This window comes from Kogia breviceps, chromosome 3 (genome assembly GCF_026419965.1).
Source record: "Kogia breviceps isolate mKogBre1 chromosome 3, mKogBre1 haplotype 1, whole genome shotgun sequence".
NCBI lineage: Eukaryota > Metazoa > Chordata > Mammalia > Artiodactyla > Physeteridae > Kogia > Kogia breviceps.
In genome coordinates, this window is record NC_081312.1 from 85,621,290 (window position 1) to 85,647,004 (window position 25,715).

General features: G+C 37.6%; 1 protein-coding gene across 33 annotated transcripts in view; it reads left to right on the forward strand.

The window, feature by feature from the left end:
• The window catches only part of MGA (MAX dimerization protein MGA), a 156,095-nt gene that overhangs the window by 81,181 nt on the left and 49,199 nt on the right, over positions 1–25,715 (forward strand). For 31 of the 33 annotated variants that reach the window (XR_010839660.1, XR_010839662.1, XR_010839661.1 and 28 more), the window contains exons 3-9: positions 10,942–11,890; positions 12,729–12,807; positions 12,926–13,021; positions 20,941–21,072; positions 21,289–21,393; positions 23,008–23,669; positions 24,826–25,174. Coding sequence is in view for 30 of the 33 variants with exons in the window: in XM_067029026.1 (XP_066885127.1) it covers positions 10,942–11,890; positions 12,729–12,807; positions 12,926–13,021; positions 20,941–21,072; positions 21,289–21,393; positions 23,008–23,669; positions 24,826–25,174 (2,372 nt within the window). In the remaining 3 variants the exon portion in view is untranslated. Of the gene's footprint in view, positions 1–10,941; positions 11,891–12,728; positions 12,808–12,925; positions 13,022–13,244; positions 13,400–20,940; positions 21,073–21,288; positions 21,394–23,007; positions 23,670–24,825; positions 25,175–25,715 lie in introns of those variants that run through there. The other 2 variants (XM_067029054.1, XM_067029053.1) reach the window with 2 other exon arrangements.

A 25,715-nucleotide genomic window follows, 5' to 3' on the forward strand; every position in this document is an offset into this window, starting at 1 on the left:
GAACTCCTTGAATGTAGGGATTGTGCTTTATTTATTTTGGTAAATCCCTGTGCCCCAAAAAATGTGTCTGGCACATTGCCAGAGGTCAGTAAATGTTGCCTGAATGAGTTTGTTTATACATAGCACTTAAAGCTTTTTTAGTGTGTTTCACAGTGACTGTCATGTCATACTTATTTGTTGTATAGGTTGTGTATGCCAACAAAAATGTAATCCTTTAAATTAATTGATGTGTTCAAATCAGTGATTTTGTCCATATTTTTGGTTAGATAATCTTGCACCTAATTTTTTTGTATACCGACTTCTTAGAAGTATAAAATTTCAGGATTGTTTGCAAAATCTTCCTGCCAAGAAAAAAAAAAATTCATGCTTTGTGTATAAAGTTTTTATTGGGCGATAAGGAGAGAGAGATTCTTTGGAAATAACTTTTGTAATTTAGCAAGTTTGATATCTCAGGAAGATGTGAAAGCAGTTATTTTGGTAGCAGCCAGGGTTTAGCTTCACAAGGTTCTCAGCTATATTGCAAGCATAATTCAAGTCATATGACTAAATGAGAAAAAGGTAGAGATTATTTTCTGCGTTTTAGAAGTTCACACCGTGAGATACGAAGATAATGAAAGAACTATCATTAAGTGTGAATCCTAAATTACTTGATGGAGAATGACATTTATACATAAATATACATAAAAAGTGAGATAATAGGGAAAGGGAAATGAGAGGGCTTGGTTTGCCTAACCTTTGGAAACAGGTAAAGGAGGGAATCCCCTGGCGGTCCAGTGGTTAGGACCATGCATGTTCATTGCTGAGGACCTGGGTTCAATCCCTGATCAGGGAATTAAGATTCTGCAAGCCATGTGTTGTAGCCAAACAAAAAAACCAGGTAAAGGAGAACTGGATTGTGGTGATGGCAAAACTATAAATTTAGTAAAAATAATTGAGCTGTCACTTAAAACTGGTGAGATTTATGTTACGTAAGTTACACGATAAAGCCGTTAAAAAGAAAGATAAGGAAATAGCTGTTTTCTCCAATTAAGTGACATTTTTGGAAGGGGGAAGCTGTTTTAGCTTTCACATTGAAATCTAGCCCATCTTGGCTTACTTTTTGTGTGTGGCGTGAAGTTGGGGGTCAAGGTTCATATTTGTACAGGCACATATTTACGTGGTCTAACATCACATTCAAAAGGCTTTACTTTCCCCATTAAAATGCGCCGGTGTCTTGGATAATGAGGTGATTATATATATATGGGTGGGTCTATTTTTGGACTATGTTTGTTACATTTTATTATCTATTCTTTTGCCAATACCATGCAGCCATTTATTTATTTATTTATTTATTTATTTAATTTATTGCTGCCTTGGGTCTTCGTTGCTGTGAGCGGGCTTTCTCTAGTTGTGGTGAGGGGGGGCTACTCTTCCTTGTGGTGCGTGGGCTTTTCATTACAGTGGCTTGTCTTGTTGCAGAGCATGGGCTCTAGGCACGCAGGCTCAGTAGTTGTAGCTTGTGGGCTCTAGAGCGCAGGCTCAGTATTTGTGGCCCATGGGCTTAGTTGCTCCGCCGCATGTGGGATCTTCCTGGACCAGGGCTTGAACCGGTGTCCCCTGCATTGGTAGGTGGATTCTTAACCACTGCGCCACCAGAGAAGCCTACCATACAGTCTTGATGACACTATAATCCTTGGTAGTGTAAGCTTCCAACTTCCCATAGTACATAGAAATACAGTTCATTTTTGTACCTTGATCTTGTATTTGATAACCTTGCTTAATTCACTTATTAGTTTGTAGTGTTTAGGATTTTCTACATACACAATTATGGTGTCTGAACAAAGTTAGTTTTACTTCTTCCTTTACAGTCTTTATTATTATTCTCTCTCTTTCTTGCCTTACTGCACTGTTTGGACTTGGCAGTTCTGTGTTGAAACTAAATTTTGAGAATGGTCATTCATGTCTCCTGACCTTAGAGAAAATCGTTCATTATTTCTTAATGGGTATTATGCTGTTGGCTTTAGGTCACACTGAGACCTTCCAGTCCTAATTTTCTAAGTGTGGTTAAGAATGAGTATTGAATTGTATCAAATGTTGTTCTTGTATCCACTGAGATGTTGTTTTTCTCCCTTTATTTTGTTAATATGGTTAGTTAATTTGATTTTTTTCTTTTTCTTTTTTTTTTACCGTGGGTGGGGGCTATGTGGGAGTGAGAGCTGGAAATGCTGTAACAGTTTTGCATTCCTGGGAACTACTACTTGGTTGTCATAATATTTTTTTTTTTTTTTGCGGTACGCGGGCCTCTCACTGTTGTGGCCTCTCCTGTTGCAGAGCACAGGCTCCGGATGCTCAGACTCAGTGGCCATGGCTCATAGGCCCAGCCGCTCCGCGGCATGTGGGATCTTCCCGGACCGGGGCATGAACCCGTGTCTCCTGTATTGGCAGGCGGACTCTCAACCACTGCGCCACCAGGGAAGCCCTTGTCATAACATTTTAAATATTGGATTCAGTTTACTGATACTTCTTTGAGTTTTTTTACATCTGAATTCATGAAGGATATTTTTATTTCTGATACTTTGGTTCCAGGGTTTTGCTTTCTTCATAAAACAAATTGTAAAGTGTTGGATTATCCTGTATATTCTGAGTTTGTGCAAGATTGGTTTTTTATTCATTATGTCTTTGCTAGACTTGAGGGAAGCGATGTAGTTTTCTTTGCTGGCAGGTTTCAAATCATAAGTTCAGTTTATTTGTTCTCTATTTCATTAAATTTTTTCCTCTTAGCATTGTTTCCTTTTTGCTTGCTTTTTTTCCTTTTATTTCTCATTTTTATTGAGATGTAATTGATATACAGCTCTGTATAAGTTTGTTGCACGACATAATGACTTGACATACATATACTGTGAAATGATGGCCACAGTAAATTTAGTTAACATTCATCTTTTCATATAGATAGTCCCCCAATTTTATTCCTTTTGGTGAGAACTTTTAGGAATTACTCCCTTAGCAACTTTCAGATATACAATGCTGTAGTGTTAGCTAGAGTCATCATCTTGTGTATCCCCAGCATTTATTTATCTTATAACTGAAAGTTTGTACCTTTTGATCCCCTTCATTCACTTCCCCTGCCCTTCGTCCCCTGTCTCCCTGACACTGGTAACCACTGATCTGATCTCCTTTCGTGATTTTCTTTTTTTGAGTTTTATTTTATTTTTTTATACAGCACGTTCTTAATAATTATCTGTTTTATACATTTAGTGTGTATATGTCAATCCCAATTTCCCAATTCATCCCCCCATCCCCGGCTTTCCCCCCTTGGTGTCCATACATTTGTTCTCTGCATCTGTGTCTCTATTTCTGCCTTGCAAACTAGTTCATCTGAACCATTTTTCTAGATTCCACATATATGCATTAATATACAATATTTGTTTTTCTCTTCCTGACTTACTTTACTCTGTATGATAGTCTTTAGGTCCATCCACATCTCTACAAATGACCCAAGTTCATTCCTTTTTATGGCTGAGTAATATTCAATTGTATATATGTACCACATCTTCTTTATCTATTGGTCTGTCAGTGGACATTTAGGTTGCTTCTGTGACCTGGTAAATAGTGCTGCAGTGAACATTGGGGTGCATGTGTCTTTTTAAGTTATGGTTTTCTCTGGGTATATGCCCAGTAGTAGGATTGCTGGGTCATATGGTAATTCTATTTTCAGTTTTTTAAGGAACCTCCATGCTGTTCTCCATAGTGGCTGTATCAATTTACATTCCCACCAACAGTGCAAGACGGTTCCCTTTTCTCCATACCCTCTCCAGCATTTATTGTTTCTAGATTTTCTGATGATGCCCATTCTGACTGGTGTGAGGTGATACCTCATTGTAGTTTTGATTTGCATTTCTCTAATGATTAGTGGTATTGAGCATCCTTTCATGTGTTTGTTGGCAATCTGTATATCTTCTTTGGAGAAATGTCTATTTAGGTCTTCTGCCCATTTTTGGATTGGGTCGTTTTTTTGATATTGAGCTGCATGAGCTGCTTGTATATTTTGGAGATTAATCCTTTGTCAGTTGCTTTGTTTGCAAATATTTTCTCCCATTCTGAGGTTGTCTTTTTGTCTTGTTTATGGTTTCCTTTGCTGTGAAAAAGCTCTTAAGTTTCATTAGGTACTATTTGTTTATTTTTGTTTTTATTTCCCTTTTTCTAGGAGGTGGATCAAAAAGGATCTTGCTGTAATTTATGTCATAGAGTGTTCTGCCTATGTTTTCCTCTAAGAGTTTTATAGTGTCTGGCTTTACATTTACGTCTTTAATTCATTTTGAGTTTATTATTGTGTATGGTGTTAAGGAGTGTTCTAATTTCATTCTTTTACATGTAGCTGTCCAGTTTTCCCAGCACCGGTTGTTGAAGAGACTTTTTTCTCCATTGTATATTCTTGCCTCCTTTGTCATAGATTAGTTGACCATAGGTGCGTGGGTTTATATCTGGGCTTTCTGTTGATCCATTGATCTATATTTCTGTTTTTGTGCCAGTACCGTATTGTCTTGATTACTGTAGCTTTGTAGTATAGTCTGAAGTCAGGAACTTTGATTTCTCCAGCTCTGTTTTTTTCCCTCAGGATTGCTTTGGCACTTGCTTTTGTTTAATTTGCCTGTTTCAGTTCAGAGTTTGGCAGATTAAGACCTGTGGACCATACCTAGCCTGCCTTTTTTGTTGTTGTTGTTATGGCCTGCAAGCTAAGTTTGGTTTTTATATTTTTAAGTGTTTGGAGGGATACAAAAGAAAAGTAATATTTTATCATATGTGAAAATTATATAAGATTCAAATTTCAGTGTCCATTTGTTAGAACACAGCTGTGCTCACTTGTTTATTTATTGTCTTGTGGCTTCTTTTATGCTACAGTGGTAGAGTAAAGACTGTTCAGACTTTAAAGCTTAAAATTTTTGCTACTCGGCCCTTTACAAAAAGTTTATCAATCCCTAAGATAATTTATTTTAGAGCTTTTATTTCAAGCTATAAAATCCCACTTAGCACTGCTTTAGGTGCGTTCTACAAATTGTGATATATTTTGTTGAAATTGTTATTAATTTGTGGTTTGTTTCTATTTTTGTCAGAGAACATGTGATTTAAAACCTTTGAAATAGAGATTTATCATGACTGTGCTGTATTGTCTAGCATATGGTCTGTTTTTATTAATACTTCAAGTATACTTATGCAGTTGTTAGATGTAGTGTTCTATAAGATCTTATCAGGTAAGTTTAATTCATTGTTCAATTCTTCTATCTCCTTACTGATTTTCTTTTTTGGGGGATGTCTCTCCTATCAGTTACTGAGAAAGGTGTTTTAAAATCTCCCTCTATAGTTGTGGATTTTTCTGTCTGTCTTTTTAGTACTATAAATTTTTGCTTCACATATTTTCAAGCTATATGGTAAGATACATATACATTTAGAATTGTTATGTCCTTTTGGTGAATTGAGCTCATAAAATTTTTATAATGACCCTCATTATCTCTGATGGTACTTAAAGTCTACTTTTAGTCATATTATTAAGCCACGTTGGCGTTCATCTGACTTTCTATTTGCATGGTTTTATCTTTCCCCCTCCTTTTATTTTCAGTCTGTATGTGTCTTTAGATTGAAATTGTGGTTCTTTTAAATAGCTTATAGTTGGAACCTTTTTCTTCATCCACCCTAGACTTTTAATTGGACTGTTTTGCTCACGTGCATTTAATATTATTACTGATGTGGCTGAGATTTAAGCATTTCATCTTGGTATTTTCTGTTTCTATCCTTTCATTATCCTTCCCTGTTTTCATTTGGATTACGTTTTATTTTTTTTAAAATTTATTTATTTTATTTTTTTACTTTTGGCTGCGTTGGGTCTTTGTTGCTATGCATGGGCTTTCTCTAGTTGCAGTGAGCGGGGGCTACTCTTTGTTGCAGTGCGCGGGCTTCTCATTGCAGTGGCTTCTCTTGTTGCGGAGCACAGACTCTAGGTGCGTGGGCTTCAGTAGTTGTGGCACTTGGGTTTAGTTGCTCCACGGCGTGTGGGATCTTCCTGGACCAGGGATTGAACACGTGTCCCCTGCATTGGCAGGCGGATTCTTAACAACTGCGTCACCAGGGAAGTCCTGGATTATGTTTTTAAAATTCCATCCTTGTGGCCTATTGGTTTTTGAGCTGTGCTTCTGTAAATTTTTTTTTAAGTGTTTGTATTAGTCTGCTTAGGTCGACATAGCAAAATATCATAAACTGGGTGACTTAATAAAAATTTATTTTCTCACATTTCTGGAGGCTGGAAAGTCCAAGTAATGTTTTTGGTAGGGTTCAGTTTTGTTGGGAGGTCTTACCCTGGGTTGTAGACAGCTGCCTTCTTGCTGTGTCCTCACATAGAGAAGAGAGAGACTGCCTACCTTTATGACCTCATTTTAACCTTAATTACTTTTTCAAGACCCTGTCTCCATGTACAGTCACAAGGGGGTTAGGGCTTCAGTGTATGAATTTGGGAGGGGACACAATTCATTCTGTAGCAGTGGTTGTAGAGATAATTATGTGCATTCTTAATTTATCAAGTAGAATTAAATTTATATTATAGCATTTCATGACCAGCTAATGTCCGTGTTGTTCATGTCCTTAGATATGTTATAAATCCCACCAAATGTTATTATTTTATGTGCTTTAATCAGTTAGTAGTCATTTAAATAAACGTAAGAAAAAGCCTTTTATATTTACTCATGTTTATTTTTCATGAGTCTTCTCATTCATTCCTGGATCCATTTTCTTTTTTTTTTTAACTTAGCTTGCTACTTTAAAATATATATATATTTAATTAATTAAGTAATTAATTATTTTTGGCTGTGTCGGGTCTTAGTTGTGGCATGTGGGATCTTTGTTGAGGCCTGTGGGATCTTTCGTTGTGCTGCACGGGCTCTTCGTTGTGGTGCACAGGTTTCTCTCTAGTTGTGGTGTGGGTTTTCTCTTCTCTAGTTGTGGCATATCGGTTCTCTAGTTGAGGCGTGTGAGCTTAGTAGTTGTGGCATGCGGGTTTAGTTGCCCCAAGGCATGTGGGATATTAGTTCCCCGATCAGGCATCAAACCTGCATCTTCTGCATTAGAAGATAGATTCTTTACCACTGGACTACTAGGGAAGTCTCCTGGATCCATTTTTGTACTAGTTCATTTCCTATTAGTCTGAAGAACTTCCTTTAGTAATTTTTTAGAACTTTAAAACAATGAGATGTAATTCACTGCTATATAATTCACCCTTGAAAAGTGTTCAGTTTAGTGATTTTTAATGTATTCACCGAATTGTATAGCCATGACCACAGTCATTTTAAGGACGTTTCAGCACTCCAAAAAAACCCCCTGTGTCCTCTACTAGTCACTCCCCATTTTCCTCCAGCCAGTATTCAACCCCACCCACCCATATGCAACCACCAGTCTCTTTTTTTGTCTCTGGATTTGCTTTTCTGGACATTAAGTGGGATCATACAGTTTGTGGTCTTTTGTGCTTTACTTAGCATAATGTTTTCAAGGATCATGTTGTAGTATGTATCTGTACTTAATTCCTTTTATTACTAAGTAATATTCTATTGTTTAGATATACTACATTTTATTTATCCATTTATTACTTGGTAAACATTAGGTTGTTTCTGCTTTTTGAGTATTACGAATAATGTTGCTGTGAACATTTGTGTGCAAGTGTTTGTATTGAATAGGTTGTGGGTGTTCATAAGCCCATTCTTTCCCCACTGAATTTATTGTCTTGGCACCCTTGAATTGAATTCAGTTGAAAATCAATTGAGGGACTTCCCTGGTGGTCCATTGGTTAAGACTCCTTGCTCCCAATGCAGGAGGCACAGGTTTGATCCCTGGTCGGGGAACTAGGATCCCGAATGCCACATGGCACTGCCTAAAAAAAAGAAAAAGAAAAGAAAAAAAATCAATTGATATAAAAGTGGGCAGGTATTACTGAACCTTGAATTCTGTTCAGTTGATTGGTATGTTTAGCTTTATGCTGATTACTGTAGCTTTGTAGTAAGTTTTGAAATTGGGAAGTATGAGTCCCCATTTGTTTCTATTTTTTTTTCTATACTTTGAGTTATTTTAGTGTCCCTTGCATTTCTATATGAATTGTACAATCAGCTTGTCAGTTTTTACAAAAATCCCAGGTGGGGTGTTGATAGGGATTGTGTTGACTCTGCAGATCACTTTTGGGGATTATTGCTGTCTCACCTATATTAAGTCTTCTAGTATGAAACTGTGGAATATTTACCCTTTTTTTTGGCTTTAATTTTTTTCCAATAGTTATATAATTTTCTGTGTAAAAGCCTTACAGTTTTTTGGTTCAGTTTGTTAAGTGTTTTATTCTTGTTGATGCTGTTGTAAATAGAGTTGTCTTCTGAATTTCATTTTTGACGTTTGTTCCTAGTGTGCAGAATTACAGTTATTTTGCTGTGTGTTGATCTTGGATCCTGCGATCTTGCCAAGCTCATTTATTCCAATAGTTTTTAAAGTGGATTTCTTACGATTTTCAGTTCTGTATCCACAGAGTTTAGTATCTCTGGGGAGTTCTGGAACCAATATCCCTCAGATACTGGGGGCCAACTGTATACAAGATCATGTCATCTACAAATGGAGATTTTTTTTTTTACTTCTTTTCAATCTGGATGTCTTTTATTTTTTTATTGCCTGATCACCTTGGCAGATTCTCTAGTATAATTACTGTAAGTAAAAGTGGTGAGAACTAATATCCTTGTCTTGTTTCAGTCTAAGGAAGTAGTATTTTTTGTGAAGTATGGATTCTTTCAGATGTCTGAAAATGTCTTTAGCTTTGAAGGCTTCTTTTGGTAGATCTAGAGCATTACATTGACTCTTTAAATGCTTTATGATGGGTGTCATTCTATTGTCTTCTGTTTTACAGTATTTCCAGTGAGTAGTTAGTCTGTTCTCATAGCTTTTCCTGTAGTCTAATGTGTGTTTTTTTCTTCCTTGCTTATAAGGTTTTTCTCTTGATCTTTTTTTTTCAGCTTTCTGATCTTTATGTGCCTAGGTATGATTTTCTCCTTGGTGTTTGCTGAGCTTGGATCTGTGGATTAAAATCTTTCATTTTTGGAATATTTTTGTTCAGTTTCTCTTCAAATGTTTCTCCTTTCTTTCTCCTACCTTTTTGGAGGTGCAACTGCTAGTATGTTAAATCATCTGATGTGTGCCATAGGTCTCTGACATTTCTTTTGCTTTTCCTTTTTCTCTATCCTTCAGTCTAGATGATTTGTAAATTTCAACTCACCTCAGTTTTAAGGGTAGGACTGAACTCCTTTCAGACAGGGCCTTGGGATCTAAGTGCTGTGAGAATGTAAGTTTCTGATTTCAGGCCAAGTTTCTGCATCACTAGAAATTCTGCAAAAGTCCCCTGGAGGATATTGGTGGGAGCAAGGGACTTGTCTTCTCTCTTTTTTTTTTTTTTTTGGTGATATGCGGGCCTCTCACTGCTGTGGCCTCTCCCGCTGCGGGGCACAGGCTCCGGACGCGCAGGCTCAGCGGCCATGGCTCACGGGCCCAGCCGCTTCGCGGCACGCGGGATCCTCCCGGACCGGGGCATGAACCCGTATCCCCTGCATCGGCAGGCGGACTCTCAACCACTGCGCCACCAGGGAAGCCCTTGTCTTCTCTTTGAGGTCCTCCAGATCTAGTCTGCCCATACTCAGGCATTAATAGTTTGGTTTCTCTGTGTTTCGGCAAAGATTCTTTGCCTATAGCAGCTTTTTTCTCTCTTCACTTGTGCTTCAAGCAATGTAAATGCCACTGAGGGTAGAAAGCAGTAGCAATCTGTGGTCACTTGGAGAAGGCTGGTCCCTCTCTGGAATTCAGTTCATTTAAACTTACTTGTACCCAGAGGTCTTCAGTGGCTTTAAAGAAAGAATAGGATTTTAAGTTTATCTAGTGTTTTGTCATTGTTATGGCAGAAGTTATGGTCTTTGTGAACTTCTATATTCTAACTGGAAGTGGAAGTCCTCCACTGAAGAATTTTTGAGTAAGGTCAAGATCTTAAGTCAGTTTTGCAAGGAACAAGTAGCTACAGATTGATTTAATGGTTACTTTTGCATATTTGAGGTAAATGAAAGTTTTACAGATAAAGTGACTTTAATTGGGTTAGTGAGTAGTTCTAACGTGTTCTCAAGATACATTGGTATAGTTTATGTGCTTTCAGTGATGAATTGGGAGAAATGAGAAACTAAAAAGTTTGTTTTGTTTTTTGATGAATTATAAACACTTAAGTCTAGACAGGTTGTATGTCCTTGCCTTTATCCACCCTATTCTTTTATTTTGGAAGAACTAATGCTGGATTCTTTACATTGAAAGTGGGTTTTGCAATTTTAAATTTGAAAAATCACCTGGCACCAACATTGGTACTACAATGAAAAAACTGCAGGCTTGTACATTTTAAAATGGTTAAAATGTTATGTTTTATGTTACATGAATTTTATCTCAAAAAAATCAGTGGGCTGTTTGAAAGGCCCTTCCTGATGTTTATTTTAATTTTTAATTGTAATGGACATTTGTTTGTTTTTATTGGCAGTTGTTGATTAGTGTGTACATTTCTAGAGTACACACTGAATCAGTGCAAGCTGAGTTTCAAAATTGAGTTCATTTGAAGAATACCATTAGGAGAAAACATGTTATAACATATCTTGCTTTTTGATTTAGTGATGAGAGTTACTTGTTAAAACTTTACCCTTTAGTTTATATATTTTTCAAGAGAAGTTGACAGAATATGTAAAAGTGTGATGTTGATAAACTTTTTGAGAATCTTGTTATACAGAGTGTTTTTTTTATGAATGGCTCTTGAAATCTGATGTGATTTTACTTGGTTTCCAACAGTCTTTTTTTTGTTTTCCTTTTCCTCCTGAGTGTTATTTATGGATAGTTCTGTTCTTTTTAACTCTCCCTCCCCTGTCTCTCCAGTCTTGTTGGCAACAATTTTGAAGATGGCTCCCATGTAACATCACCATTAAACCCAAATGAAAACTTCAATGTTGTCATTAAAGAAGAGCCTCTAGATGATTATGAGTATGAACTTGGTGAGTGCCCAGAAGGGGTCACTGTGAAACAGGAAGAGACAGATGAGGAAACAGATGTGTACTCAAACAGTGATGATGATCCCATACTAGAGAAACAGTTAAAGAGGCACAATAAAGCTGATAAACTAGAAGCTGACCATTCTTCTTCTAAATGGCTGCTACCAAATAGCCCATCAGGTGTTGCTAAGGCTAAAATGTTCAAATTAGATGCTGGAAAGATGCCAGTAGTCTATCTGGAGCCCTGTGCTGTCACCAAAAGCACAGTGAAGATTTCTGAGCTCCCTGATAACATGCTTTCCACATCTCGGAAGGATAGAACTTCTGCGTTGACAGAATTAGACTATTTGCCTACGTACATTGAAAATTCTAATGAGACTGGCTTCTGCTTAGGCAAGGAATCAGAAAATGGTCTTAGAAGACATTCACCAGATCTCAGAGTGGTACAAAAATATCCCTCACTTAAAGATCCTCAGTGGAAATATCCTGATATATCTGACAGCATTAACACAGAAAAAATACTTGATGGTTCAAAGAGTTCAGTTGGGGACTCATTTTTAGGAAAAGAAGACTTGGGCAGAAAGAAAACTATGCTTAAGATTTCAACGGCCTCCAAGACTGTGAATGCTAATCAGAACACCCCTCCAAATATCCCTGGAAAAAGAGGAAGGCCACGAAAACTGAAACTCTCTAAGGCAGGGCGGCCACCTAAAAACACAGGAAAATCTTTAACTTCTACAAAGAACACTCCTATGGGCCCTGGGAGTACCTTTCCAGATGTGAAACCTGATCTGGAAGACGTAGATGGTGTTCTCTTTGTTTCCTTTGAATCGAAGGTAAGATTGTCATTTTCAGCATTCTTTCCAAGGTCAAATAATCATCATTGAATTGTATACTGGCTGATAACTAACTTAGAATATAGTTACTGTGAATGCATCCATTATGTGAGGTTGTGTGCACCGGGAGGGGAGTATCTCTAAAATATTGGGTTAACAGGCATCACTTAAGGTATTTTGTTTGAATGGACTTAAAAAACTATGTCTGTTTTATGATTTTTGCATTCTGTTTAGTTGGAATTTTTAAAATCTTTGGCTCTTAGTGGAATTTTCATTATTATATTACGGACTTTGAAAAGGCATAAATACATGAAAAGTTTACTAACTCTTTTGGGATACTCCATCCACTGATTTTCATCAGCAATAGCAGAATACCATTGGAGAACAAAAAATTAATAGTCTTATTAATTCTCCTGTCACAATGATAGTTTTCTTGTTTATTTTACTCCAGATCTTCAACTAGATTATTTTTCTTTTAGATTGTTGTAGAAGCCTAATCTTTCTAAATTGGCTACAGAGGTTGAATTCTCTCTGCCTGTTCTTTTCCTTCCTCCTTGTTAATTGCTGAGTAAGCTGTCTTTACACAGGCTCTAAGATATCAGTATACAAGTTATGATAAATTGGCATAAATACAGTTTTAAGTCAGTTAGCTGAGTATATTAAAATTTTTTGCCCCCCATTATTAAAGTGAAACGTATCAAAATGAAAAAACATTTAGAAAATAGTGAAAAGTATCAAAATGAAAAAAAATCTTCCTAGTTTACTTTTAAACCTTTAAAAGTGATATGAACTACTTTTTTTCTTTCCTTTTCTTTTTTCTTTCTTTTTTTTAATATAGGAAGCTCTAGATATTCATGCAGTTGATGGAACAACAGAAGAATCCTCTAGTCTTCAGGCATCAGCCACAAATGACCCAGGTATTATATAATAGTAAAAAAGAGGAAGATATTGGGAGTTTGGCTGTAGAAGTGAAAGATGCAATGTGTATTCTTCTGTAGTATATAGTAGCTTATTTTATCATTGCTTTCTGAATAGGTTGCAGAGCAAGAATTTCCCAGTTGGAAAAGGAATTGATAGAAGATTTGAAGGCCTTGCGGCACAAGCAGGTCATACATCCTGGTCTTCAGGAAGGTATAATTCTCTAAAAAATACACAAGCCAATTTTAAATTTTGTTCTATTCTCTCCTTCCCCTGTCTTTCTCTTCTCCCCTCTTCTCTTTGCTCCTTCCCCTCTTTTTTTCTGTTTTTCCTCCTTTCCCCTATCCTTGATTTGATTTCTTTCAGCCCCTCTCAGCTTGCATTTTTCTCTTTTCTCTGTCCATGATTCTTTCCCTTAACTTAAAAACACATCTAGGGCTTCCCTGGTGGCGCAGTGGTCGAGAGTCCGCCTGCCGATGCAGGGGACACGGGTTCGTGCCCCAATCTGGGAGGATCCCACGTGCTGCGGAGCGGCTAGGCCCGTGAGCCATGGCCACTGAGCCTGCGCGTCTGGAGCCTGTGCTCCGCAACTGGAGAGGCCACAACAGTGAGAGGCCCACGTACCCCCAAAAAACCCAAAAACCAAAAGACATCTAGGTCTTTTTTATCCTAAGAGAAACCTTTCAAACTCTGAAGTTACTGTCTTATCGTTGTGAAGCTAATATTTTATGCATTAAAAAACGTATCATGATAAGAAAGTGGTGTTTTTTTCTTTCTTATAACCCCGTTTTATTTACTTTATATTTTGGTTGCTTTTTTTTCTGTGGGGTTTTTGAAGGTTTTTTGTTTTGCTTTTGGAGGGGAAGAGCCTGCTTTTTCTGGTATACTTAGTAATATATTTAATTGTGTAAAGAGAAGAGTACTTATCTGTCTCATTGTGTGGCTGTAAAAATTTTATATATTTCATATTTTGCTGGGGATTTAATTTAGAATTTTCATGATTACCTATTTTGTTGCCATAGTTTATCTTGGCCTTGATCATATCATTTAATCCTTTCTTTTTAAATAGCAAAATTTAGTATCCTTATTGCCATCATAGTTAACTAGTGACTTCCTGATTTGCACTGTAAATGAATGACTGTAAGCCATGCCCCAATGTTTATTTTTCTTATACCTTTGATTTTAGGTGTGCTTCTTGGTATTGAGTTATTGACTGTTAGTCAATTTTCATGAGAGTCTAAGCATTGTATGCCAACAAACAAAACATTGATTTATGAAACAGCCATTCAGTTTCTAAATTAAATGGTAATACTTGAACTTTTGCTTTAATGAGGGACTGTGTGACAGTGTGATCTTAAAGTATGCAAATTTCAATCCAAGTGATAAGGACTGGGTACTGTGGATTGTAATGGAAAATCACAGTCACATCATAGTAGTCTTGCTGGTAATAATGTTTGCTGTCATTTATTGTAAGCTTTCACTTCTGCTATTTTATTTAAATAATATTCTCTTTTCTCTATCAGTTAAGTTGTCCTTTCTCCCTCCACTCCTCCATTTTTTTTCTTAGGTACTCTGATAATATATAAATATTATATAACATTTGTATTGTATTCTTTCAGTCTAATCCCCCATTTGTTTTATAGTCTTAGTTCTAGAGTTAAATATATTCAGTGCTCCCTGCTGGTCTTTTTGCTCTGGTTTGTTTGCTTATTTTTTCCTGTTTGGGTAAGATTTGAATTTTTTCCTTCCTTTATAGACATTTTAGGCAAATCTGTAATTTTTTTCTTTTTGTGTATTGGGTGTTCAAAGTCAAATGCTTATGGAAACTAAGCAGGTAACATAAAGTGAAATTAGCCTGAATTTGGGGATGGTGTTGGACTCTGGTGGGCTGGAGCATAGGTTCCTGTTCTAAAGGGGCAGTCACATCAGTGGATTGTCAAATGGGAATGTAGGCTTAATATTTTCAGAAATTTCCATTGTTCTGTAAAAGGTGAAGTCAGTATTTTTATGTAATGTGTTTCAGGTTTTTGTTGTTTTTGTGGTACGCAGGTCTCACTGTTGTGGCCTCTCCCGTTGCGGAGCACAGGCTCCAGACGCGCAGGCTCAGCGGCCATGGCCGCTCTGCGGCATGTGGGATCTTCCTGGACCGTGGCACGAACCTGTGTCCCCTGCATTAGCAGGTGGACTCTCAACCACTGAGCTGCCAGGGAAGCCTGGATATTTTTCTTTATTTTACTTTGGCAGATGTCTCCCCCATCCCCCAACCTTTGCTTCTTAAGACTTAAAATATTAAAAGAATTAAATAAGTTTGGCTAAATATTTGTAGTAACTGATGGTTACTACATCAGTTAATGGTGCCAACTCCAAGTATCTGAAGATAATGAAAATATTCTTCCAGGTCCCTTTCTAAAAACTGATGCTTGAAGTAATTTATTAAATTTCAATTCTGTAATGTCGTATTTCTTTGTTTTTCCATCAACTGTAGAGTTTTCATTATTCTTTATAAAATAAGCACCTACAAATCCAAAACTTTTTTGAGATGAAAAAAGCTTGAAAAACTTGAAAAGCATTTTCAGTTTGCTTTGAAATTGTGGAAGGAATGTTGATTAAGCCTGAGAAAATGTTCTTATTGTTGTTGTTGATAGTTTTGTTGCTAAAATAAAGATTCGGTACGCGGGCCTCTCACTGTTGTGGCCTCTCCCGTTGCGGAGCACAGGCTCCGGACGCGCAGGCTCAGCGGCCATGGCTCACGGGCCCAGCCGCTCCGCGGCACGTGGGATCCTCCCAGACCAGGGCACGAACCCGTGTCCCCTGCATCGGCAGGCGGACTCTCAACCACTGAGCCACCAGGGAAGCCCCGTAAAATAAGATTCTTAATTTTGTTTTCCACAGTATATTTTTTCTCCTATACTTTTCTTTGCTACATCAAAATTCGTTTCTATTCTAAGTCCATCAACCTGAAATTATCATGTTTTTGATCTTTAAAGGTATTTTTGTAAAAGCTTTTCTGTTTCATTGCTACCAAGTCAATTCTGTATTAATTGTTAAGTGAATTTTTTGTTTTAGATAAGTTTTAGATTTGCAGAAAAATTGGGACCATAGTACAGAGAGTTCCCATATACTCAGCATACAGTTTCTCCTGTTATTAGCATCTAACATTAGGGCAGTACATTTGTTACAATTAGTGAACTAATATTGATATATTATTATTAACTAAAGTCCTTTGTTTATTCAAATTTCCTTAGTTAATTGTTTTTGTTCCAGGATCTCATCTAGGAAATCACATTGCATTTAGTAGTTGTGTCTCCTTAGGATCTTGTTGGCTGGGACAGTTTCTTAGACTGTTTTGTTTTTAATTACCTTGACAATTTTGAGGAGTACTGGTCAGGTATTTTGTAGACTGTCCCTCAGTTGGGATTTGTTTGATGTTTTTCTCATGGTTAGACAGGAATTATATGTTTATAGGAGGAAGACCACAGAGGTAAAGTGCCATTCTCAGCTCACCTTATCAAGGGTACATATTATCAACATGATTTCTCACTGGCTTTTTATGTTGCACTCTTTGGAAGTCACTGTGTAGTCCATACTTAGTGGGAAGTTATGCTCCACTTTCTTGAGGATGGAGTATCTGCATAAATTACTTGGCATTCTTCTGCAACCAGAGATTTCTCTTTTCTCCCTCTTTTTTTTTTTTTTTTTTTGTGGTCCGCGGGCCTCTCACTGTTGTGGCCTCTCCCGTTGCGGAACACAGGCTCCAGACGCGCAGGCTCAGCGGCCATGGCTCACGGGCCCAGCCGCTCCGCAGCATGTGGGATCTTCCCGGATCAGGGCACGAACCCGTGTCCCCTGCATCGTCAGGTGGACTCTCAACCACTGTGCCACCAGGGAAGCCCTCTCCCTCATTTTGACTCCTGTCAGTTTTAATATTAAATTCCTTTATGATAATATTCCCAGAGCACTCTGCTTAAAAAATACTTTAAAAATACTCTGTACTGTTAAGTCAGTGGTTAGCTGGAGTTTTTCTTATAAATGTCTACTTTTCTGTTCTTTGTTGGCTAGTTATATGGGTATTTATTCCTCTGAGTGTATTTTTGTGGATACCTCCTATTTAAGTGGGTTTAGCTACAGGCAGGCATTTTTGGCTACAATTTACTGTCTTAGGTGACCCTGCTCTGAACCTAGAGGGTTATCTGTTTTTGTTTCTATTTTTATGGGTCTTTTTTTTAATGGTGCGATAATATGTCTTTAAGAAGTTGCTCTGAATATGGTGAAAAGCCAAAAGCATTCCAGGAGTATGATTTAGTTTAAACTATCATGTGGAAAGGGTTTTATGCTTTTGGGGGGATGTGCTAAGAATTATTTATCTTATTTTTGCAAGATAAAGTTATTATCATTCATATGAAACCGACTGAGTCTGAGTCTCAAATATCTATTACTCAGGGAAGGATTTTCTTGAAGGGCAAACATTTCAAGATGTGCAGGTAAGCTAAATTGGGATTTACTTTGAGCAGTGTCCATGTGCCATTGACCTCTCAACTTTTAGGGCTTTAAAAAAATTGTAAGTATATTTAAAATAAATTTGGTCTTTTTGTTGATGTTTTTAGGATCACTTGGTATCACTTTTGGGGGAAGGTGGCAGTTCAAAGTATAAGTAAATGCAGACAAGAAGATATGTAGGGAAAACAGTCTCTAAATTTGATTGTCTACCTATTTGGCTGTATGGGTACATTTTTAACGACTTAATTCCTTTCTTCTTTTTCTGTAGGCAGCTGTTCTGGCAGTTTTTGTCTATAATAACAATAGAGTACTTTCTCTTTTCAAGGCAATACTCATTTTATCCTTTGTTTAGGATTCTGTTTCACTTGCATTTCTGCAATATTTTGCTTTCTGGTTCCACTCTGCTCTCCCTCTCTGCCTTTCCTAGTTAATTCCTACTTATTCTAATTTAAGAATTACACTCTCTAAAGTTTTACCAGATTGCCTTGGGCTTTTCAAGTATCATTTGTTTTACCTCTTACAGTATTTTATCCTATTGTAACTACTAATAAATCAGTTTGGAAAACAACACACAAAAGCTCCTTGAGGTCTGGGAAATGTCTTTTATCTCTATCATCATCTATATTACAGAGTATTTCAAAGAGAAGGCACATATAGTTCTTAAAACATGACACTCAGTGTGGTAGATTGATATTATTATTTTTTGGATTGGTATTATTTCACTGATGAGGAAGCAGAAGCTAAGAGAAGTTTAGCCCAAAGATAAGATTAGAAACCACTTGTTTTGACTCATATTATTTTCTCCCCAGTTGATTGAAACATGAGGAAATAATATTTTATTGATGTTAATTTTAATCACATGTGATTAAAATAAACATGATAAAATGATATTTATTTTAAATAATTTAAATTTTAATTTAAATAATTTAAACTAATTTATGTGGAGAATACACAAATTAGCCTTAAGAACTTGTGACTTGTAACCTGCCTAGTGTCTTCACCTTTTAGGAAACCAGTACTATGTAAGCTTTTTATTGGAAACCTGTACCTTTGACTTTTAGTAGTTATTACTACAGTAGTTGATGCTTTGAATTCCTTTTGGTTTCAGTTTTGTTAAAATTTAAGTTAAGTTCTTTCTTGCTCAATAATATGAAGCCAGTAATTCACAAACAAGGAAATCCAAATTAGAAGATTGTCACTGGTAACAGAAAAATTGCAAATTTAAGAACAATAGAATATAGATTTATACCAGTAAGATTGGGACAATTTTAAAAGTCCAGTGATATAAAATGTTGGAGAGGATGTGGATCAACAAGAACTCTTACACTATTGAAGGGAGTATAAATGGAGAGTAATTTGGCAATCTAGTGAACAGCTTCCCAACTAGAGCGGTGTTGCATGTGGTTATCCATGATTGTGTGACTGGCATGCTCTTGAGACACTGATCTCCTCAGAGTGGCCAGGCAAGACCAAGGGAAATTAATAACCGTAGAACTGGTTGCCTCCAGCCATAAGCAGCCTCATGTTTATCCCAGTTTGTTACGTAATCATTGTTTTCTTATGTGCCATTACATAAGAAGGATTCAGAATAACTAGGTGTGTCAGTTAGAATTCTTAATTGCAAACATGAGAGTACACTCTATAGGTGAAATAGAATACGAATTTATTAAAGAATATCAGATGACTTACAGAGAGACAGAAAAGGAAAAATGCCCAAATTACATTCTCCAGGAGCTCATACCAGCAATCTCACAACATTGGGCAATTACCACCCTTTTCAATATGGACACTGAACACATTATACTACAGCTAGGATGTTGGTTACTCTTACCTCTAAAAGTTCTTTTTTTTTTTTTTTTTTTTTTTGGCGGTACGTGGGCCTCTCACCATTGTGGCCTCTCCTGTTGCGGAGCACAGGTCCTGGACGCGCAGGCTCAGTGACCGTGGCTCACGGGCCCAGCCGCTCCGTGGCATGTGGGATCTTCCCAGACCGGGGCCCAAAACCGTGTCGCCTGCATTGGCAGGTGGACTCTCAACCACTGCGCCACCAGGGAAGCCCTAAAAGTTCTTAACTTGGCCAAACACTGTCACTCTCATTAACACAATTCTGCACAGTATTCCTTTCCTCATGGTGCTCTCTTCTAAATTGAAGCCTTTTATGGCTGCATCTGTGTTTTAACACCTTCCTTGAAGAGGTGGGGGTTATAATGTGGAAAAGTAATAGCTATAGGAAAGGTTCTTGGAATATTTTGGGCAGCCACATATATGTCAAACACAATATCCAGTAAATTGAAGATGAACATATCCCATTACATAGCAATTCCACTCTTGGGTAAATGCCATAAGGAAAAGCTAAATGCACTAGAGAAGCTGTCATACATGTTCATGTGTGTGATGTATATTCTTGTACAAGATGTACAGTTATACTGCATTGTTTGTAATAGTTTAAAATAGGAAACAATTCTCATTAAGAGGAGAATGGTTAATAAATTGGAGTAATTCATAATCTGGAATAGTGTACACCAGTGAAAATAAACCATGCAGAGATAAATGTGTCAACATAGTTAAATCTTAGATGTAAAATGTTAAGCAAAAAAAAAAAGATATGTAAAATAAATGTTTTCCCAAAAGATTGCCTCTTAACCTACAAATAAGCCATAGTATTTATAGGCTCCATTAACCATAAATATCAGTAATAATAACTAAAGAATTAGTAGCCTTAATTAGGTCAGAAGCACAGACTATGGCAAGTTTGTATTAGAGGTCCTAGGAAATCTCTGGGCTACAAAGCGTTAAAGTATAAAAGATCTGAATTCTGCTATGTTTATGTATTAGTTATCTATTGTTGCTTAACAAATTACCACAAACTTAGTACCTTAAATCAACACATTTACTGTCTCAAAGTTCTGTGGGTCAGGTGTTTGGGCATGGCTTAACTGGGTCCTCTTCTTAGGGTCTCACAAGGCTGCAATCAAGATGTCAGACCTGGGCTTCCCTGGTGGCGCAGTGGTTGAGAGTACGCCTGCCGATGCAGGGGACGCGGGTTCGTGCCCTGGTCCGGGAAGATCCCACATGCCGTGGAGCGGCTGGGCCCGTGAGCCATGGCCGCTGAGCCTGCGCGTCCGGAGCCTGTGCTCCTAAACGGGAGAGGCCACAACAGTGAGAGGCCCGCGTACCGCAAAAAAAAAAAAAAAAAAAAAAAAAAAAGATGTCAGACCTGGTTCCTCATCAAAGGCTTAACTGGGGAGGGATCTGCTTCCAGTTTCCCTCAGATTTTTGGCAGAATTTATATCCTTGTAGCTCTAGCAGGATGGGTGATACTTACTCATATTATCACGTACACATAATCATGTATGTACATCCTGCCCCTTTTGCCACATTCCATCAGTTAGAAGCAAATCACAGGCCTCACCCACACTCAAGAGGGGAAGGGTAGGAATATGCAAATATGTAATACCCAGGAGGTGAGGATCATGAGGCCACCTTAAAGTCTGTCTGTCACTTTCAATTTTTATTTCATCATTTCTGTTCTCCACTTTTTCTTGATCTCTATTATCCCCCTACCTCACCCCACCCCACCCCCCAACCAAAGATTAAAGAAAACCAAAGTGATTTGTGGTCCTTTTTTCTTGTAGTTGGCTTAAAATTGAATTCCGTGGATCCAGCAATGAGTATTGATCTTAAATACTTGGGAGTACAGCTACCTTTGGCTCCGGCCACTAGCTTTCCTTTCTGGAACTTTACAGGAACCAACCCTGCCTCACCTGGTGAGTGTGTAGCATTTGTAAAGTCAAACAAATTTGTGATTAAAATAAAATGCTACCATTGTTACAGACATATAGGGTACCCTAATGTAGATCTTTTATCTAGTGATGAGTCTTAATGATGATTTATATATTTTAGATGAAATTTTAGTAGCTAATTAGATATTAAATATTGGCTTGCTAGAATTTTGATCATCTTTTTTACTTTTTCTTTTATAGATGCTGGATTTCCCTTTGTTTCTAGGACAGGGAAGACTAATGACTTCACCAAGATCAAAGGATGGAGGGGAAAGTTTCATAGTGCTTCTGCATCTAGGAATGAAGGTAATTATAAAGGGCTTTCCTGGTGGCGCAGTGGTTAAGAATCCGCCTGCCAATGCAGGGGACACGGGTTCGTGCTCCGGTCCGGGAAGATCCCACATGCCGCGGAACGGCTGGGCCCGTGAGCCATGGCTGCTGAGCCTGCGCATCCGGAGCCTGTGCTCCGCAATGGAAGAGGCCACAGCAGTGAGAGGCCCGCTACCATAAAAAAAAAAATAAAAAAAAAAAAATTTATAAATATGATCTGAAACATGTGACCAAAGACTTTTGTTAAAAGTAAGCCTTGTTTGTTTTTCTTTATCTCCTTTCCATGCTTTAAAATAAACTGAAAATAATTGTCTTGGCTGTTTTTGTTCAGTTTCTGTGTCCCATAGTCCCCATCCTGGGGTTCAGTTGCTAACCATATCAAGCTTAAATAATCCTTGCAGCCTTTTCAGAGTGCACTTCCTTTTGGTTCCTACAGTTATAAAAAGCGTCATTCTCAAGCATTATTTCAGAACCGTGTACTTCAGAGCTGTATGGTGATTCCCAATAGCATTGTAGTACTTCAAAATAAACTTCTAAATACAATCTAAAATCTAAATTTTGACTGTATGCCTATTGGTCTCCTTTCTTAGTGCTTTTCCTTTCCCATTACACTTGCTTGCAGTTATACTCTAAATTTATCTACAGATAAATTTACCATTTGTCAAATATAGTTTTTCTCATCTTTGAATCTTTGTAGTGTTATAATAGTGTAATGCTTGTCTTTCTACTAAACTTGCTTTTTCTTGTTTCATAAAAACTAAATTTTATACTCCTCTTTTTGTGCCCTTATCCTCTTCCCTTGTGTTTTGTGTCAGAATCCAGGTATTGCAATCCCTTAAGTAATCTCTTGGTATTCTGTTGAGGTCAAATTTAAGTGTATTTTTTGCGTTTATGTTTTTACTTATGTCTCATCTCTATACTAAGTTCATAAGAGGTTGTTGACTCAGTGTTAATTATTACTATTGTTAGCACTTTGCAAAATTAATGTTAAACATACGTAATAAGATAATTTTAGATAATGGAGTTTAATGTAATTAGTATATGACATTCAGTGTCTTTACTTGGCTTTATATTTTACATTTTTCCTTACTTCCGAGGAGGGATAGTTTGGAAGATTTAGTAGCTTATAAATTAATGCTCCTGGCCATTTAAAAAAAAAATTATTTAGTTAATTAATTTATTTTTGACTGCGTTGGATCTTCGTTGCTGCGCGCGGGCTTTCTGTAGTTGCAGGGAACGGGGGCTGCTCTTCGTTCCAGTGCGCCGGCTTCTCATTGTGGTGGCTTCTCTTGTTGCAGAGCATGGGGTCTAGGCGTGCGGGCTTCAGTAGCTGTGGCACGTGGGCTCAGTAGTTGTGGCTCGCGAGCTCTAGAGCACAGGTTCAGTAGTTGTGGCGCACGGGCTTAGTTGCTCCGTGACATGTGGGACCTTCCCGGAACAGGGATCAAGCCCGTGTCCCCTGCATTGGCAGGTGGATTCTTAACCACCGCGCCACCAGGGAAGCCCCTGCTCCTGGCCTTTTAAAGTATATTTTTCTATAGATATAAAGATCTGTCCTAGATATAAGTATCTATGTCTCTTTATTTCTAGGTGGAAATTCAGAAGGTTCATTGAAAAACCGTTCTGCTTTCTGCAGTGATAAGCTGGATGAGTACTTGGAAAATGAAGGCAAGCTGATGGAAACAAGCATGGGTTTCTCTTCTAATGCTCCCACATCTCCTGTGGTATACCAGCTTCCCACCAAGAGTACCAGCTATGTTCGAACGCTTGATAGTGTACTGAAGAAGCAATCTACCATTTCCCCTTCTACCTCTTACTCTTTGAAGCCTCATTCTGTACCCTCTGTCTCTCGAAAGGCAAAGTCTCAAAACAAACAGGCACCTTTCAGTGGCCGAACTAAATCATCTTATAAATCCATTTTACCGTACCCTGTTTCACCAAAGCAGAAACATAGTCATACTATTCCAGGAGATAAGGTTACCAAGAATTCTTCAACCACCATCTCAGAAAATCGGGTGAATAACTTGGTTGTGCCAACTTTAGATGAAAATACATTTCCAAAGCAGATTAGTTTGCGGCAGGCACACCAACAGCAGCAGCAGCAACAACAGGGAACTCGCCCTCCAGGATTGTCTAAATCTCAAGTGAAGCTAATGGATCTGGAAGACTGTGCACTTTGGGAAGGAAAACCAAGGACCTATATCACTGAAGAGCGAGCAGATGTATCCTTAACAACTCTGCTTACGGCTCAAGTAAGTATCTTTTGTTTTCCAGAAGTATATTAGTCTTGGCTAGAGAGCATTAGGTAGTCAGGAGAAATGGGAATGGGGCTTTTTGGCAGGAGGGGGCTTTTAGTTACCTTAGTGACAACTAAGGAAATGTCTTCCACGTTTGTTCTTCTTTATCAACTAGACACCATGTGTAGATTCCTCCTGCCAGCAGAGGGAGACTGTACAATTGTGCTTTTGAATTGTCCCTCTCCTGTGTAAAGGCAGCTGGCCATTCTGAACTTTTCTAATTTCATTCTCCAGCATGTGGTCAAGTATATTTACTGATCTTGTTAAAACAGCTTTAAAAACTTTGCTTAGATGGTATTAAATCCCAGAAAAATCCCCCAAATTATAAACCTACAGAGAAAAAGGTTTTGTCTTTCATAAAATTTTATATTAAGAAATTTTCATTAATTGTTGATTCACCTGTGTTAGCAGCCTCAGTGCATGTGAAATGATACAGCAGCATGTGGGTAATGTTTTTGTCATGAAATTTCTGTACTTTCCATTTTTAAAATTCTGTGACTAAATTCTAGAGCTGAAGATCATCAGATGTTGGGACAAAATACAGATTGTGTCCTTTATAATCAATCATTCCTAAAGATTTTTATGCATGTATTATAATGTTCTCTTTTTATTAATCATAGAGCAGGGGTCAGTAAACTATTTATGTAAAGGAGCAGATAGTAAATATTTTAGGCTTTGCAGGCCATACAGTCTCTGTTGCAGTTACTCAGCTCTGCTACTGTAATGCCATAGATGTTATGTAAATGAGTGACCAGGCTGTGTTCCAATGAAACTTTAGTTAGGAAGTAGGCTGGATTTGGCCCATAGGCCTTAAGTTTGTCAACCCCTGCTATAGAACATTATGCATGATTTCTGTTGAGAATACGTTCATCCTTGTTGATATTTTGGCTCATAATTAATTAAAATATTTATTCTCTTTCTTGTCTGTGCTATGCATTAGAATGGGAGATTGCTTAGAGTTCTGTTTATATTCATGTTTTGTCCTTTGAATCTGCACTAATCTTGTACTGTTAGTACTGAGTGCTCAGAGTTGGAGAAGGCAGACCAGTATATGACTGTAAGTTGTTAGGGGATGATTTAGTAGATTTATAATATTCTACTTTAACTTTAGGCATCTCTCAAAACTAAACCCATCCACACAATCATAAGGAAACGAGCCCCTCCATGCAACAATGACTTCTGTCGATTGGGTTGTGTATGTTCAAGTCTAGCTTTGGAGAAGCGCCAGCCTGCTCACTGCCGCCGACCAGACTGCATGTTTGGCTGCACTTGTTTGAAAAGAAAAGTTGTACTTGTTAAAGGGGGATCCAAAACTAAGCATTTCCAGAGGAAGACTGCTCATCGTGATCCAGTATTTTACGATAATTTGGGAGAGGAGCAAAGAGAAGAAGGAGAAGAGGGAGTCAGGGAGGAGGAAGAACAATTGAAAGAGAAAAAGAAGAGAAAGAAGCTAGAGTACAGTGAGTATTAATTGAGAGTTAAAACAGTGTAGTGTTTTTTTGTTTTTTGTTTTTTAAGAAAAGTATGGTTATTTTGGAACTTCGCTGGTGGTTCAGTGGTTAAGACTCTGTGCTCCCAATCAGGGGGCACAGGTTCAATCCCTGGTTGGGGAACTAAGATCTCTCATGCCACACAGTGTGGCCAAAAAAAAAAAAAAAAAAAAGAGAAAAGAGGAAAAGTATGGTTATTTGAAAATGTATTTCAATTATTACTTACTTTAATCCTAATCAGTGATCTCATAAGAATTTTTTATTATCCTTAAAATGCTCTTTCTATATGGCATGTGTGACATACACACAACTGTACACACATGCCTTTTTTTAATTGAAATTTTCTTTTGAAGATAGCTTTTTTGTGCTAAATTTGAATCATTCTCTTATTTGGATTTTCAGAATGCCTTTGAGGCTTCATCTTTTTTTCTGTGTGTCTTGCCCCCACTCCCTCACTTCACGCCCCCATGTTCTTTGAATATACAGATGATCATGGTAATCCATCATTTTC